Source organism: Pocillopora verrucosa, chromosome 1 (genome assembly GCF_036669915.1).
Source record: "Pocillopora verrucosa isolate sample1 chromosome 1, ASM3666991v2, whole genome shotgun sequence".
Lineage (NCBI taxonomy): Eukaryota > Metazoa > Cnidaria > Anthozoa > Scleractinia > Pocilloporidae > Pocillopora > Pocillopora verrucosa.
The window spans coordinates 27,608,172-27,625,754 of NC_089312.1; the positions used below are offsets into that span (position 1 = coordinate 27,608,172).

Here is a 17,583-nt window from a genome sequence, read left to right on the forward strand (position 1 = left end):
CAGGTATACTTCTGGGCCCAGTTGCATGAAGGGTGAATAACGCAATCCCACAGATAAATCGCTATATAACTGGAGTGGATAATTGATAACAAAATGTATAGCACTATCCACTGGATAGAGATTTATCCAGTGGATAGCATTATCTGACCTTCAAACAACTGGGGCCTGGTCAGCAAGGGATAGTTTTCTATCATGTATTACGTAACAATTATTATTACCACAGGATATGGTGTTCATTTTTGACAGTGAGAATGAAGGCCTCAGTTTGAAAATTTATTGCAATATCAAAAGGACTTACTTGACTAATCCATTCCAGTAGACTTCTGGCAGTATGTCTTTTTTCATGTAGTACATTGAGTATCGTTCCTAATTAAAAACAAAAGAACCAAATTATGATCAAGCAATTACTTACAAGCAAGCAGCAACATAGTAATACCCAAAGCCCACAAACTTTATGTGACAGACACACAAGGCTAAAAATAGAAACTAAAAAGAAATTGAAAAAAAAAATCAAGCAAGTACCTGAATTTGAACATCTCAAAAGTTTATATTTTTTTGAAATTCTCGTTTGAGATGAACATTTTTATCAGTTCAACGTCAATAAACACATTTCAGTACTGATCATCATGGATTATACTCACTTTTCCCTGATCAAATGGAAATGTTTCCAGAGGCTCACCATTGAAGTCAAATTCAGCAAGGATAAGTTTACCATAGCTTGTGACAAGGGGACATGATGTGTAGCCATCATACTGGGGTGCAAGGGAAAGGATTAGTTAACATATGAGTTCATATTCATTGAATTACTGGTAATCACGTTCATTTTGTTGCTTGATTCATGGTTTATTGATGAACAACATGGTGTAATGTTGAAGGAAATACATACATCCTATTTGGCTAGACTAGGTTCATTATTTTCCACATCATAATTATAACAAACTGGTAAATGAGTAGGAATAATTAGTGACAAAATTTGCAATCCAAAATTTGCACATACTTATTTGCTTACTTAGTTTACTTACAATTTTTTTTAATTGGCTAATGGTATCACTTTAATACCATTTTAACCCTCAACCAGATAAACAAAAAGAAGATTGAAAAAAAAAAAAAAAGAAAAAAAAAAGAAAATATGGTACCTGAGCTGGCATGGGTTTCCCATCCAACATTGCAAAAAGGTTTGCTTTAATAACACCAGACTGGCCAGCCACAGCGGCAGCCGTTTTGCCATTGGGGGAATTAGAGCAGTCACCAATAGCAAAGATGTTGTTATATTTTTTATGTCTCATGGTGACCTTATCCACATCAACAAAGCCAGCCTGATCAGAGATGGGACTTCCTAGAAGGCAATCTGGGGGTCCCATGGGAGGAGTGACATGAATGAAATTATACTGCAAAGAGAAGCCGAGCAAATAAATACTCACAATGAAAACAGTTCACAATTAAATGTTTAATAACACGCATACATGAAAGACTGACTCAAATCTGATTGGTAAAGATAAATGCAGTTTTCAGGTAATTCAAAGCAGAAGAGGGTTAATTCAGTGCAAAGAGGTAACAAACCAGACTGAACATTTCCTTGAACTGTTCAGCTGAACTTTGAACTATTTTGTGCCTAAAAGGTGTGAAAGTATCATTATATATTATTGTTTTGACCACCCGCGGTTGTTTTGACCGAATGCACAATGTCACTTAGAGGATTTGAATAAATTATGTTTGCACTTGATGCATGCATTTGCTTCTGCATAATTTTGATATGCTATCTTGATATTTTTTCATGCAGACTATATGATTTTTCTTGTACAATTTGGAATAAATAAGCACTTGTAAATTGTTTCAATGACCACAAATTGCACTCACCCTACAGGCTCATGCAATTTTGTTAGTCTTTGAAAAAAATTACTTGTGCATATGTATTCCAAATTGCACTCAAAATCATGCAATTACCATAATACCTATTGTTGACTGAATGCAAGAACTAAGGTTGCAGCCCATCCCAAGAGGCCATTTATTTGTGTAACCTCTCCTAGAACCTGAGTTAATGACCCTTTACACCCTAACATCAGTATGCATATTCTCCATACTGCTCTTCGCTCATTTCCTAAGTTACTGCATGACAAGATGAATTTTATTAACAATCAAGAGCTTTGAATTGAGGCTCACAGCTTGAACTCTAACAGATATATAATTACTGACTTGTATGTTAAGTTAATAGCACTAACAAAAAGAAGTTCTAAAATGTAGTTAAACTCCATGCCATTCCAAATGGTAAATTATCCTTAAAAATGGCCTTATGAATACACCTACCTGATAGGTTTCTAGCAACTTTTTTTCACTGTCTGCATCATCTGGAACTTCAAACACAGCTTCTTTTTTCTCTGGATTGATTGAAATCAAGTTTCGCTTGAAATTTAATTTTATGTCTCTCTTCTTCACAATTTTTGTCAAGGCATCTGCATACTTCTTCACACCAAAAATTTTCTCCAATGAGGTGTTGAACATAATGTTGGCTTTGTGACGAACATTGTTCTAAAAATTTTTAATGGAATATTTATTAATATTAACAAAGAGGGTCACAAGTCATGTGATCATTTAAAATCCAAGACTGATGAGGTGATGAAAAATGTGATTCAAATCATCTTTAGTTTTGAATCAGTGAGTTGTATTTTTCTAGATACTTCCTTGAAATTATCAGAGGAAAAAATGTACCTTTCGAAAGTAATCTTCTGCAAGGTACATGATCTTTTGTGGGGCACCCAGACACTTTATAGGTGTGTTGGGGACAGTGAAGATGGCATTTCCTCCCTCAAAGTTCTGTATCTCTTTCCATGTGTCTGTCACTGTGTTGGCAGAATAATTACAACCCACACCAGGGGTTCCTAAGGCTTCTTTTAGACCAGCAACCTATAAAGGAGAAAGTTATTGGAGTTAGCAGAAAACCTTACCTTAATCCTGGTTCTCACAGGAAACATAACAGTCAATATACAATTCACTTTCATTGACACCTGGATTAGTTAATTATTACATGAAGACACACTAACAACATATTCGGTCCTAACCTGTAAGCTTAAGATTCACAAAGTTTTTAACCCCAACATCCACAAAACTATATGTAACATGATAACTATCTTTATCTTTAGATTTTCTCAACTGATCCCCTAACACTTTTTTATCATACACCATATGGCTTAAATAACTTGTTTGAAAGATCAAACCTTGCAGTTGCCCCTTATAAAGAAATTCTGTCTTTCATCTGAAAATCTTTGAAGAGGGTTGCTAGTTTTTCAAAGGTGTTACTATCTTACTGAAATTACTAGCTTAAAAATAAAAAACCCTATTGGTTCCCCAAGAATAAAACTTGGGTTTTTAACACCACACTTACTGTACTGAAGAAGACACTGTCTATCACTAATTATTAGATAATAATTTGAAGCAATTATTGGTACATACCTTGTCAAATCTAAGCTGAAGACCTGCTGCAACAATCAGAAATTCATACTTAATCTGCAAAAAATAAGTTATCTTGTTAATTATTTTATGTATTATACTAAGAAAAAAAAACCAGGGTAATTAAAATAAGGACCCATTCTTAACTCCCATTCTAAACAAGAACAAGGAATGATCTACACCCTTGAAAATAATAGCCAGAGCAAACCCCTTCCTATTAAGACAGAGAGCAATTACCATATCTTGTTAGCAAGGCCTATCAGTATTTGTAATACAGGAAAGTAACCATTAACCTCATCTCCATTAGATGTTAGTACAAGATTTTGATCTGGATTGAATTCCACGACTCGAGTTTTATGCCATGTGCAGCCTCCAGGAATGAGGCTTTCAGTAGGCCGCATAGAGCTCTCAAGACGTTCAACTCCACCTCCAACCAATGTCCAAAGTGGCTGATAATAATGATTCTGAAAATAAAAAGTATAAAGCTTTACACATGAAATTCACATTTAGAAACTATATATCCTCAAATACAAAAATTTCAGCAAAAAGGAGGGGCACTTATTTGAAGGATGGTGCTTAATCAAGGGGAGTGCTTATTCAGTTAGCAGTCAGCAATAAGACAAAAATTAAAAGAACAGATAATGCACATAAAGAATTCTGCTGGCACATGGAGAACAGGGAGCAGGACAAAAATACAATGGGACAAAAAAGAAATTATTTTCTTGTGATGCAGGGATGGAAGCTTAAAAAGTTGTAAATACAGTGACGATAGAAACAGGTTTTCCTTGTACCCCTACTATTTGAGAAAGTAGGGGAGGAGGAGGGCACTTATCAGTTAGTGGACTGCTTGTTTGACACTATCACCTTTTGGGTAAAGTGCTTACTAGAGAAAAGGCACTTATTTGAGGAAATACAGAAAGTACAAAAAAAGCATCCACTACATATTAGATATCATGGACTCAAATTTCCACATGACAAGCTAGGCAGGTGAAGCAAGAGAATATCTAAACTCTCCGCCCCAGTCAATTGATAAAATTAAATTTATCTGAATTTTATTACACAGTTTCACCTATTAACTGATGTTGATTGAAAAGTCCATGTTGTCTTTTATCAATGAATGGTCAAAGATAACAAGTCTGAATTTTTATTGTTATCACAGGTTCATGCATCATTGCTTACTCCTCTAAATTCATAGATTGGCATTATGTTAATGTATATGTCCTACAGATATGTTTCTCAACTCTTAACTAACAGATCATATTTGTAATTAATAATGGTAATTGAACTGAGTGGAGTGCAATTTGGGCTGAAATCATACGTGTGATTTCAATATCAAACGAGCACACAGCGCTTTTTCAATTTGAAACCACGAGTATGATTTCAGACCAAAATTGCACGACATGAGGTTCAATTACCACTTTATTACATCCATTTTGAAATCGCCCAAATTCAGGACTTGGTCAGTTCAAATATTTCATTGATGCAATACTGAGCTCGTTTGAAATTAAATTCATTAATTTTTTTTTTTTGGGGAGGGGGGGGGGGGGATAAGAGTTTTGGAAACAAAAGTTGCAAAATTTCCCACATGATACTCTTTGTCTTTCATTTTCCTGCAATTTTATTGGTTACTTTAAACAAGCCTGGAAACCTGATTGGTTGTTTTGTTTCTTAGTGTGGCTTGCTCATTGGCTGGGAAAAAACAATTTAGCAATTTAAAGCAAAAAATGGTGCAATTTGTGATAAATTGCACCAATTAGAGCCAATCAGATTACAGGGACCACCAGTGATTTCAAAATGGATGTAATAATTAATTAAACTGATTGGTAGGCCTGCATTTCCTAGGGGCAGGATTTTAAGATGACCCAAATTGACGCTCCTGTTCAGCCCTTAAGATCCATAGTTATATGTTTGTAATCAACGGTGCTGAACGACAATCTCCGTTCTATTTATGTATATCTATTATGTCCAATTACGCAATATCACAAATTAAATTGGACATGCTTGAGAATTTTGGCGTGCACTGCTGCACGAACATTTAATCTTTAGTGGAAGATGATGTAACCTGCATGAAAAAAAGAAAATAAGTTCAAGCAAATGCCGAAGACAAAGAGTTATGGTGTGAAAACTACCTTGCGATTACGTCTGAATTTGGGAGCTGAGCCAAACTCTCTGTTCATGAAAAGAATAAAGTCTCCGAAAAACAGCTCAAAGACGATGGGACTTCTTTGATTCATCCTACCGGTACTTGCGACCACATTTGACGCCGTGCTCTGATTTCTAGCTTAGAATTAGTATCATAAATTTAAATGAAAATCCAACTCTCTCACCTCAGATGGTTCAATGATAGCAGTACATTGAGGAAACTTACGGTTGAGCGTAGAAGCCATAGCAAGGCCCCCCGCTCCTCCTCCGACCACAACAAATTGGTAACTATGTTGACCTTGACTTCGAAGCGAAGTATTGAAATTCCTCGAACCAAGTTTGTGTAAAACTCGACCAGAATATCTGATTGAAAACATTTTCTTAGCCTGTAATAAGATGTCTGAACGTAACAATACAGTGATCTAAACGGACGTCAAAGGGGAAATGATTAGACGCATGTATTGTGCAAACCACTGGGGGTAGTGGTGAGTGTCGAGAATATTCCTAAGCCTCCCATCCCTAAAAGATATATTTTTCAAACTGCCGGGGTACTGATGAGCATTAGGGGAGACTCCTGAACTTCCCCTCCCCTCCCTTAGTAGGCCACTTCCTAGTTCTTGCGGTTCAGTGATCTGGTGCCAAAATTACGCCGCTAGGACGAGCCGCTTCATTGGAATACAGAATAAACTGTTGTGGTGGTGAATCACTTAACCGCAAGAACTCAGAAGTGGCGTTTTGTCTACTGTTTGTCTTTGTGTTTGTACAGCTTTTTCTCACGCGTCGACACAAAGAAGGCGGTTTCCAGTATGGAGGTTGGTTACTTGGAGGCCTTCACCAAAATATGGGAACATGTTCATATGCAATGGAAAGATGGAGCTCCAAGAGTAACTTTCCTGACAGATTTTATCGAGGACATTTCCAGCTATAGCTATATATCCGCGAGGGACATAATTGTTTGTCTTTTCCTTGGTGTTGCTTTCACCATCTTGCGATATTTCTTAACAGCTGCAGCTTTCAAGGTGCGTTACACGAAATATTTACGTTCTTCAAATAACCTGAAGCCTTTTGTCATTTTCAAGATATCATTAGCCTTGTGTTTACATGGAGCTTTCGAACTTCCGTCTGATGATATTGGAGCTGAAATTGAACAGATATTAAACCATGTTTTCGCTTTGATGGGCAAGTAGCAATATAAGAATACTGATGATCATGGGAATATTCAATGCTCAAACCTAATTATTCTGAATTGTATCTCAGTGATAGAACAGGTTTCTAATTTAACACATCGGAATAGACTTTCTCTACAGTGAAAATTTTTTCAATATTACAAGAATCTTTGTTTGAACGATTCAAACCGTTTAGATTACCATCCCGTTGCGTTCTTCCTAAATATGGTCAACCTTGATTTTGATCTTCTGTTCATATCACGCAACACATTTCTAAATTAAGTTTTATCCAGTTCGATTACTTTCCTCTTCCCCATCATTTTTAAAAACATGATTTTTTTTTCTCTCTTACCTCAGTGACCTGGTTTATATCGCATTTGTCGTATATTTATTGTGATCACAAGCTTGGCATAAGTAGCCGATAAGCAGCTTGTTGTCAATTCGATTCTTTAATTCGATAATCTTCTGATCCTAAGAGATCTTGAACGAATCTTAGTTGTTTGATATGTTTAAATTCTGATGTCATTTTCGCACTTTTTCACGTGTTATGAGGAAGAGCTTATACAAAACTGATGGGAAGAAAATGATTTTGAAAAAAATTGTTGTAAATTTGAATGAAGGGAATTAATTAATATTCAATTTAGCTAGTCTTCAAAACATTCAAATTGGTCAGTGTGAATTATTTTTCAATTTGTGGGATTCGAAGTTAATTTTGATATTTTAAGTATTTTGAAGAACTTTTTTATCCTTAATCTTTGGGAATGAAGATTTTTTTCAATAGTTTTGATTAATATTTAAAATTTGGTGAAGCTATGCATCATTAACATTATTCAATTCAAATCAAATCCTTAAATGTTTAGCATTTTGTCCAACCTGTGTTTCTTTAATAAGATTTTTAATTATATTTTGCTTTTCTAGCAGCAGGGCTGGGGTATCATTTAACATAGAGAGAGCTACTTACTACATGACTAATTTTTTTTTCATTAAAAAATATATTGATTCATATGTAAGAGAAAAAACATCATTGATAATTTTTTTCACTAATCCTTACTGGAATATGCTTATTTAAAAGGCATTAAATCACATCTGATCAAACCTGCATTTGTTGTGGAAGGAAGTTATATGATTAAAAGAAAGCTTCCAAGTACAAATTTTGTTTTTGCATCACAAATTAGAATTATTAAAAAAAAAAGAAAAAAGTGTTGTTGTTGTTGGACATAATTTAGTGTCTTTTTAACAACATTACAGAGAGTGAACATTAAACAACACAACAACTATTTTAAAAGCTTTGAGTTGAAAATTTTGCTAGGTGTGTAAATTTTCACCTCTGGCCAAATTATTGAGATATTTTGCATTTATACACTGTATATACTTATCATGTTGTGATGGAGACACTGGAAATGTCAAGCAGAAATTAAATGAACTTTAATTTTTAAGTCTTTGCCTTAGGCTTTAATACAATGGTTATTGGTTTAAAATGGAGAGTTATTGGAAAACCTTAGTGAAAACTTTTCTTAAGCTAAGGGGGCTCTGTTTGTTGATAAGCATGTGTATGTGTTATGATATCAAGTAGCTAAGTGATGGGACGTATCCTACTGGTATGTACTCACTCATCTAAACGAAGAGCCTGAGGTGTATTCCTAAAGTTTTACAGTATGGTTTAGTGGTCACTAAAAAGGTGTGAGTATTTGATCCAGCTTGAGAGTCTTGGAGTGCATCTTCATATAAACCTGGGCAGTCAACCAGGCTGGGTATGCAGTATAAGTTCCAAAATGCATGTTTGCAAGACCTATCGAAAGAAATTTCAAAGGGAAGGTTTTAAGCAAAGTTGGTGATAGTTTGATATTATTTTGTGTTAGCTCTAATGGTGAAAAAAAAAAGTAAGACAGATTTATAACACAAAGAAAAACACAGTCATTTACTAGGTCAATTAGAAAAAAACAAGTGTGCTTTTCATCAGCAAAATCTGAAATTTTATCAGGCTTAAAAATCATCACCCATGGTTATGAAGCTGTGATGTTTTGATTAGTTTGGACTTATATTTGATGAAATTAAAAAAACATAGCTTCAGTGTAAGCCCATTGAACTATTTTGTTGTTGTGGGTTTTTCTGATTAAAATCCTCTTTCAAAGTGAGGTGAATCATGATGATCACAATCTTTCCTATGATCAGTTTTCAATATTATTAAAGAAGATTAGATGGAGCTGCATTCATGTGCATGTAGACTGTCTTGGTATAAAATTATAGCCTAATTTTCACTTTGCTTGAGAATTTTATACCTAGCTAGGTCAGTTATGTTTAGAAAATTTCACTTTAATTTTCGTTTTATTTTTTCCAGCCATAGGTTTTTTCTACAGGTTGTATCTCTAGCTAATGTTGTACAGTGATCTTATTTCAATTAAATTGAGATAATAGGGGTATTCAGTTTTACCTTTTAATTAGTTTCTGTGGATTTCTTGGTATCCTTATCAAAATAAGGGTGTTGTGTCAGCTTTTCAGTGCCAAACCAAATCTGTGTCTGTGATATTGAATTTCAGCTTAGATAACATATTTATTAGCTGATCATTATGATGCATAAGTAAGTGAATGTGGTTTTCAGTGAGAAATGTCTAACTGGAGAACAAAGGCCTAAGGGTGAAAATAAATGGGGAATGTTCTCCTTGTGTTCATGTACTGTCAATCATTTCTGGCCAAAGAAATGTAGCCACAGATTGAATTCTCCAATCATGATGATCGAAAATATTTTAAAATTTTGTAAGCTATTGATAATGATGATGATGATGTGGTGACTGACAATTGGAAACTCAACAAAAAGAAATATATATTTTTTATTACATTAATTTACTTGTAACTCTAAATTTTCCTTAATTTAGCAGCTATTGCTCTAAAGACACTACCTAACCAGCAAGTTGCAACTATTCTTTTTATGACTGTCAATTTAAATTGTTACCATGTACGCGGTAGTTGAAAACAAGCTAAATGAAAAGAAGACCAATGTTGTCATAATTCATAAATACTTTATTTTTCATTGAAAGATTTTTGTAAAAATGAAGTTAATGAGTATTATTTTGTCATTTTCCTGATATTTTTCTGTTTATAGAAGTACACATTTTTTTCTCAAATATGTACAGTATACATTATACACAACTGTGAAGCTCCTTTTTACCCAGCTGTCATTTCCTTTAAATAAATTAAATGTTTACTGATTGGATATGAATATTTCAATAATATTAATATTCTCAAAACCTACTGGTTGTTGTAAACAAATCAATCAACCCTTTAACTCCCAAGATCTTATAAGTAATTCTCTTTACTTCTCCCATACAGTTCTTGTGATGTTAGTTTGGAGAATTTGGTATTGGATCAACTTATGATTCCCTAACTGATATTTTTCTCTATTCTCATCACATGTCTGCTTGATATTGTATTGATATTATAAGGGGAAATTCTGTCTTGGTAACTCATTGGAGTTAAAGGGTTAAATGTATTTATAATAATATTTTAATTTTTTCAAAACAGAAACATCACTCACAACTGTTCCAATTTTAAAATTGGCACAGATGTTTTAGCAGGAACATCTGTTTTCCTCAAGGACATTGTTATTATTTACACATTTAATTTAATAGCATGAAAATTTTCACTTTGTTTACCATTGTTAATTCTAAAAATTGAATTGCTAGTTACTAAATATTACTCTGTAATTTGTCTCAAAGCCTTATTTCAGATGGTGCCAACTGCGGGAGAGAGATGTGAAGAAATCGTCAGAAAGTGCCTTTAAGCTGTTATTTTATTCATTGGTGTTTGGTTACTGCTCCTATATTCTTTTCAATGGAAATTACAATTTTTACCATGACACCAGTAACTGCTGGAAAGGTTAGTTGATACAGTACCAAACGAAGAAGGTTGAATTGACTGTCAGTGATTAAATAACCCTTTACACCTTAAAATCAGTATGTATATTCTCCTTACTGTTCTCTAAACATTTCCTATGATTTTGAGAAGGAGAATTTGTTTAGCAGTGAAGACCTTCTTCAGTTGATGATGTTTAATTTCTTTTTCTTCCCTTAATATGTATTACAATACTTGTCTTGACAGAATAGTTGTAATGTGTATAAGCTTAGGGTTTAATATTGGAAAATTTTCATCCTGAACACCCTTGGAAGTCAAAGAACAGTCTAAAACTATTAATTTCATCATAGGTCATTCTTTAATTTATCAGGAGTGATGATTGTATTAAGCATGGATGCATAGCTGGCTATAAAAAAAATACATTTAATTTATCAGTAATGTCTCCCATTTGATTTATGTGTACCTTTATCTAGGTTGGTACAAGGGAATGCCTGTTCCTCAAGACATCTACATGTTATATGTGGTAGAAGCTGGATTCTATTTCCATTCTGTATACGCCACACTGTACATGGATCTGTGGCGAAGGGATTCTGTTCTCATGATTGCTCATCATATTGTAGCTAATTTACTCATTCTGTTCTCATTTGCAATGAGGTGAGGTTTTGACTTAAAATTGACCTTTGCTTATTAAAATGTGGCGGAAGTTACTATTAGATTTAATTTGGTAAGTCTATAAAATAAACCTAATTTTTTAAAGAACAGTTACTTCCAGTGGTAAATGTATTTAATATTTAGTTATTATGGCAATAGTTGCCTGTCTGTGTGTCTTAAGCTTTGTGAGAAATTGAAGGGTACATTGCTGGCCAGTCTAGAAAGTTTCCTTGTAATAAGGAGAAAACACATGATGTTACCTTCCAGGTACCACAGTATTGGCCTTCTGGTCTTATTTGTTCATGACCCAACTGATATTATACTTGAATTCACTAAACTGTGCGTTGCTTTCAAGTCACGTGGTGGAAAATACCATCTTCTACCAGATGTAATCAGTGTAGTTGGATTTCTGTCTTTTGCATTAGCTTGGTAAGCAAATTAAGGTAATTGAATAATTAAAAATCTTTTAACTTTACATCAAAGCCATGCTCTGAATGGAAAACCTACTAAGGGAATTTTCAAGTTGATCATATCATTTCTTGTAATTTCTTAGAGGAGCACATTCAACAGCTTTAAGTTCAGTATTTTGATAAATTGTGTCAGGTTGGAAAAATTTATCCATGCCTAGATCCTGTGTAGAGTGTTTGGCATGAGCTTTTTACCTCTCTGAAAACTCCATTTGGGTCTGTGCCAATTAACCTGCAATAGACTAGCTTAAGGATCCTATCCAGGACATGCAGCAATACTTATGATCACTTTGAGCTTAGTTCAAGACCAAGACAAGCTCCTTGATTTTTGGGCCACTTGGCTATAAACCATAGATTTTTCATTCACTTAATTCAGAATGTTGTGTTTTAGGTTTTACTGCCGACTTTACATCTTCCCAATTAAGGTGCTCTACTCTTGTGGCTGCATCTCTTTGCTTTTCCTTCCTCAAGTCCCTCTGTACTTCTTCTTCAATACCATGATCTGGCTACTATTTTTGATGGACATTTGGTGGTTTCATTTCATTGTGTTGCTCATCATTCGTATCGCTGTTGGAAAAAGCAGTGGTGTGGAAGACACCAGAGAGATTCCCAAAGATTCTCTGAAAGGTGAAGAACACGGACAAGTAGCAAATGGGAAAGTGTTACAGAATGGAGTGCTACATAACTGTGCAAGTCACATTGAGGCCACACATACAAAAGGTTTGTGCTGAGAATATTTTTGGGAAATAATTTTTTTTAACTCAGCAAATTTGCAGTAAGTTGTATGCTTTCCCACCTGGACTTATGATGCTGTGCTCCTTTGTGGTGAGAGAACATGTTGCTTAACAAATCCAAAAATGATTTATTTCAGAATTCAATCAAATGTGTTTGAGGTAAAAGTGGTGGAGAGGAGGGATCCTATAACCAAAACATGGTCTGCCTTTTTTTCCTGTTCATTTTAGAAAACATTGCATATTAAGTAAAATTTTTATAATGTGTAACATTATACAACAAAATCTTTTAAATGTGCTGAGATGGGACATTTCTTTCCCACCCAAGACATAACATTCTGTACCCACCTCAACTACAGGTCTACATCCCCTTGGAACTCTGATCCAAGCATGATACACAGCTAACTCAGTTGGTTACTTTGCTGGATTCTCAATCAAATAATCTGGGTTAGAGCCATGGCTGTGTCTTTGTGTTTTGGTTTTTGGGTGGGACACTTTCATTTTTATAGTACTTGTTCCCAATCCTGAAGTGCAGATCAGTACATACCAGCTGTAAGGGCAACATGAGGAAAATACCAGGAGGGAATGTGAGAACCTCCTGTTGAACGGCTTCCTGTAAAGGGGAGAGTAGCAGTATTCCGTATTTGTGCCACTGAAACTGGGACAAACTGTAGCAGTATGGGTCCCCTCAGTGGTAAGGTGACCTTACTTTTGCCAATAGACCCAGCTAGGTAGGATCAATTGTCCTGAACTCTCCTTTCATGAATACAGACTAACATAACTTTTTTTATGACACGATTATTAAGGCACATGAAACACATCAAAAAGTAAAGAGTAACATTCTGTTGATTTTAGAATCACTACTTTCTCAACTAATGCAATTGGGAAAGGTTTTCTTCTCAAGCATGTCCTTTTCCTGAAAAGAAATTACTGTACATACAGGGTGAAATGTATTAGATAAATTCAGTGTTATATAACTGTGATAGACCTGCATTCTGTATCCTTTATTTGCAGCTGGACAAAGGAAGTACAACAAAGAAGGAATCAAAAAAGGAGAACCAAACCAAAATTGTGACAAACAGAAAAACAATGAGGAGCCAGGCTTCCGCCGCAGGTAGCCACGCACCAAACCAGCTAATCCATAGAATGAATGCAGCCATGCACCATGCCAGCTAATCCATAGAATGAATGCAGCCATGCACCATGCCAGCTAATCCGTAGGCTGGATAATATGACTGTGGAATAATTTTATGCTCAAGAGACTAAAAATGTCCCTTATTTATTTATTTATTTATTTATTTATTGGCATCATATTACTACAGGGGCCAAGAATATATGTTTTAGTAATAACATGTATTGATAATTTATTTATGAAGGAGAGAATCATCCTTTGGTTGGAGATAGACGTTGTTGCTTGCATAGCATCAGGCCTTATGGCCAATTTGGGGTTATTGACATTTATTTAATAATGTATTTCCTTGCAGCTTCTTCAAAGTTACAAATATTCCTACCAGCACAAATTAAGTTACTTATGAGGAAGTAAATCACAGTTAAGTTATGAGTATATATTGTTGCCTGCAAACTGGTTTTATTGAAAATTTTAATGTTACATTTTTACTTACTTATGGCTTTTTCAAAGCCAAGAACATGAACTTTCAAGTTTTCATTTTACTGATAATTTATTCATAAAGGAGAAAATTGTACTTGAAATTTGTTTTGAACAGATATTGTCACATGGAAACCGGTTGGCAGAAGTTTGATTTTAAATTATAGGACAGAGTAAGCTATTTTCCTATTATTACCCACAGTGATCATGGCCTTTTCATGCTAGGAACTCTCTCTAGTATTTCAATACAAATTTAATTTATCTATGAAGAAAACTGTGGTTTAACTATACATAGACTTAGTTACTCACAGACAGAAGTAACTGGTTTAGTTTCACTTCTTAATCTTATCTACGTGTGCGGTGATTAGAGTCTTTTCAAACCAAGAATCTCCTTTCTAGTATTTTTGTATGTATGCAAAGAAAATCATTGGTTTAATTCCTAGGTTCAATGTACTCCTGTAAGAACTCAGGTTGGAAAACCTATTTTTTTGGAGGAGGTCTTGGTCATTTGTGGTCTATATTTCATCAGATGTATGTAACTTTGGGCTTGTGGGGAGTAAATGAAAAAAGGAATTTAGCCAATTTGTTCAGGATTTAGTAGGTCTTAGTCGCTAACTGGAGATCGTCTTTTAATAGTTTATATTTTATCAAATGCATGTAACCTTATGTACACTCGTGGGGATCAAATAAAAACAACAAATTTAGCCAATTTGTTTAGGATTTGCTAACAACAGGGTTTCTTCTTTCGTTTATATGTCTGCTTTTGAAAACAATTAACGCGCAATGACGGAATCTCACTGGCAACTGAATCCGCCAAATACGATAAGTGTAGCATGCTTTTGTTGCTAACTAGCCTTCAACATCGTAAATAGCAATTATCTTCTGTCAATTATAAGAGGAACGGAGAGCCATTTTTCAACGGTTCGATGGGTCTCGGCAAGACTTGCGTGTAACCCCTACTTCATTAGATATACATTTCTTGACAAAGGCATCTACGACACAGACAATACATTGCCGTTGCGACTGTAACTTTGTTTTAGAATCAGAAATCTTCTCGAGTCCCCCTCTCACTGTTTTTTCGTTCGTTCTCCAGCTCCTTAGAACTAAGAACGTAAGTTCTGAAAGTAGACCGTGTGTGTAACAAACTAACAACTGCCGTGTTAAAAAAACAAAACAAAACAAAAGTCACTAAAGGTGCTTTAACCAAGATGTGTGAAAAAAAATTGCAGTTATCTTTACTACATGAAGAAACACAGTTCTCGAAAATACGCCGCCGTCGGGGGAGCAGGGCAGGACTGGGTTCCCCAGTATAGCCTCCTCTTTTAACGGTATATTCTTGCAGATCGAGTCGACGAATTTTAAAGTGAATCAGCAAAGTTCGCGTCTCTTTCCCAAAGGACTCCATAGTGACAACGTGTTTCTACATCGTGCTAAACGCAAATGTTTGATTGCTATGTTTTAATTACATTTAATTGCAATAAGATTGTCAAAGAAAAATGCTTAATGTAAAGGCCAGATAGGAATTAATTTGCATGCGAACGTGCGTCTTACAAATACCCCATTTACACCGCGGCTAAACATGACTTACAGCTGTTTTGCTAAACACGGTTTAATTTTTTTTCTTCATAGAAGCTGCATAAACCGATGTTTGTCGACTTCAAATGTAGCACATTGAAATTACAATTGAGCGATTACTTGTATCCTGTGGAAAATTCAGTTTTTCAGTTCTCTGATTCTGATTTTCATTCAGTTAAACCCGGTTTAAGTGAATGATGGGGTATAAGTATCTTGAATTAGCATGATTTAGGTTCGTCTCCCTTCCTATGTAAAACTTAGATTTTCCTTTGGCTTTTTCCTGGACAACCTTGTTGCAAGTACGTGTATGTATCAGACAAATTGCAAGTAACAGAAGTGCCATCTGGCACAAGGTCGAGATGAAAATTTCAGCCACACAACTTGCTTATTTAGACTAAATGGAGGACACCTCTTCTCTACTTGGAAGACACCAGCGACGACTGATCGAATGTCATTTGAACAAACCAACTTTGGTGATTTGTTGAGAGTCCCAAACCTAGGATGCCACTCATACAGAGCAATAACCTAACAACTGACACAAACATTGGAAACAAGCGCCTAACGGAAGGACTAATGACCAGCATCAGTTCGTCTTCATTGTATCACTCGGCGTCCACAGCAAAAGTTTGGGCGTTTCCTTTAGCACCTCGTTGTTTATACTGCAATTAAAATGCATCCCAACCGGGACATTCACACGCCTTACTCAAAGGAAAGCGGTCTACAATTCCGTAGGGAAATTCAGCACTGAAGCTGCACATTTCACGTGAAAAGTCACTACACATTCCAATAAAAAACACACAATGCCATTTTGTTAGAATAAGGCTGCCTTCGCTGCATACAAAATTAAGGTCCAAGAGGTGCTACTGTCTTCCGAATGATGCTACAGTGGGGCGAAAGTACACTTTTTTTCAACCAGCCACTTTATAAATATATATAGCTAAACAGTTGTTGGTCCAGCGCAATTAATTTACCCGCGTATTTTGAAGTGTCTGTGAGCAGCGAATACGAAGAAACTGAGTAAGTGAAAAGGTCACCGTGGTAATTTCGAGGCTGTTAGGAAAAAAATCCGAAACAGAAAGCGGGTATAACAGATTTCTATATAAACTTACGGGTCCCGATGTATCGATGGTGAATTGTATATTAATAGTATTTTTATGTATTGATTACCAGTTTATACCAGCGTTTTTTTAATGATGAATTCGCTAATCAGTTTTTCAGTTAAAATATAGCATTTATCATTATTATTAAAACAGAATGCACATTTTATTGCGTGTCATAGGAAACCATTTTTCAGTTTCGTGTCAGATTTTGGTTATCTTAAATAATCTAAATAACGGCTGGGTGACCATAAATTACACCAAAGCATGAAGAAGCATAGTCTGTTCCAGACTCTCAGTCGGTGGAAAACGTCAGATGGTTGTTGTCAAGGAAACGGCTCCGTAAAAAAAGCGTGGTGGTGGGTGGAGTGAGGCATTAACACAATTCTTACAGGCTCTCTTTGCCATTTTTCTTTGCCTGATCCTCGCCATATTTCGCGCACCTACTCTTTTGACCATTTCCACTTACTGAGAGTCTAAAGGGAGCTACAGTTACTTTATCCGCCATTGAAAAGAATCGCATTCCATCATTTCTAACCTCCCAATCATCCACCTACCCCTATATTATATCACGTAGCTTTGTGAAAGAATTCTGGACTCCTTACGCCCCAACATCAGAATGCATATTCTCCATACTGTTCTGTACATATATTTTGAGGTGCTGACTGGGAGATTGTGTCTAACGATCATGAGCTTATTTGGTTGGTGATCATTTATTCTTGATTCTCGTGACCTTTACCGCATTCGTACGTGCATAGGCTGCACTCGTGAATAAGCCGCACCCCGACTTTTGACCATATTTTCTTGAAAAAAAATAATTTCACGTTTTCTCGAAAGGGCAAAAGGCCTGGCGAG

General features: G+C 35.4%; 2 protein-coding genes across 3 annotated transcripts in view; one reads left to right on the plus strand and one right to left on the minus strand.

Annotated features, from left to right (window-relative positions):
• LOC131771573 (sulfide:quinone oxidoreductase, mitochondrial) overlaps positions 1 to 6,105 on the minus strand; it is a 7,109-nt gene extending 1,004 nt beyond the window's left edge. The window contains exons 1-8 of the mRNA XM_059087386.2: positions 5,772 to 6,105; positions 3,738 to 3,908; positions 3,448 to 3,501; positions 2,707 to 2,901; positions 2,305 to 2,526; positions 1,137 to 1,388; positions 642 to 752; positions 299 to 366 (exon numbers count right to left, since the gene is read on the minus strand). Of these exons, the coding sequence (XP_058943369.2) occupies positions 299 to 366; positions 642 to 752; positions 1,137 to 1,388; positions 2,305 to 2,526; positions 2,707 to 2,901; positions 3,448 to 3,501; positions 3,738 to 3,908; positions 5,772 to 5,963 (1,265 nt within the window). The 5' untranslated portion in view covers positions 5,964 to 6,105. The remainder of the gene's footprint in view (positions 1 to 298; positions 367 to 641; positions 753 to 1,136; positions 1,389 to 2,304; positions 2,527 to 2,706; positions 2,902 to 3,447; positions 3,502 to 3,737; positions 3,909 to 5,771) is intronic.
• Positions 6,106 to 6,235: 130 nt separating this feature from the next.
• Positions 6,236 to 14,787, plus strand: LOC131771653 (ceramide synthase 1). Of its 2 annotated transcripts, XM_059087512.2 has the most exons (7): positions 6,236 to 6,605; positions 10,466 to 10,625; positions 11,075 to 11,255; positions 11,520 to 11,681; positions 12,111 to 12,439; positions 12,591 to 12,653; positions 13,465 to 14,787. In XM_059087512.2, exons 1-6 carry the CDS (start codon positions 6,393 to 6,395, stop codon positions 12,614 to 12,616), a joined length of 1,071 nt encoding a protein of 356 aa, XP_058943495.2. In that variant the 5' UTR covers positions 6,236 to 6,392; the 3' UTR covers positions 12,617 to 12,653; positions 13,465 to 14,787. The 2 variants fall into 2 exon arrangements, with proteins under 2 accessions (XP_058943495.2, XP_058943494.2); XM_059087511.2 differs by lacking the exon at positions 12,591 to 12,653 and having other exon boundaries at positions 6,239 to 6,605.
• Positions 14,788 to 17,583: the final 2,796 nt, after the last annotated feature.

What these genes read in the sequence shown, in the direction of transcription:
- LOC131771653 (XM_059087511.2), top strand. Translation starts at nt 6,393, where the DNA reads ATGGAGGTTGGTTACTTGGAGGCCTTCACCAAAATATGGGAACATGTT. An exon ending in TAACAGCTGCAGCTTTCAAG is followed by an intron (nt 6,606 to 10,465) that starts GTGCGTTACACG and finishes TTTGTCTCAAAG; the next exon opens with CCTTATTTCAGATGGTGCCA. An exon ending in CTGTTCTCATTTGCAATGAG is followed by an intron (nt 11,256 to 11,519) that starts GTGAGGTTTTGA and finishes GTTACCTTCCAG; the next exon opens with GTACCACAGTATTGGCCTTC.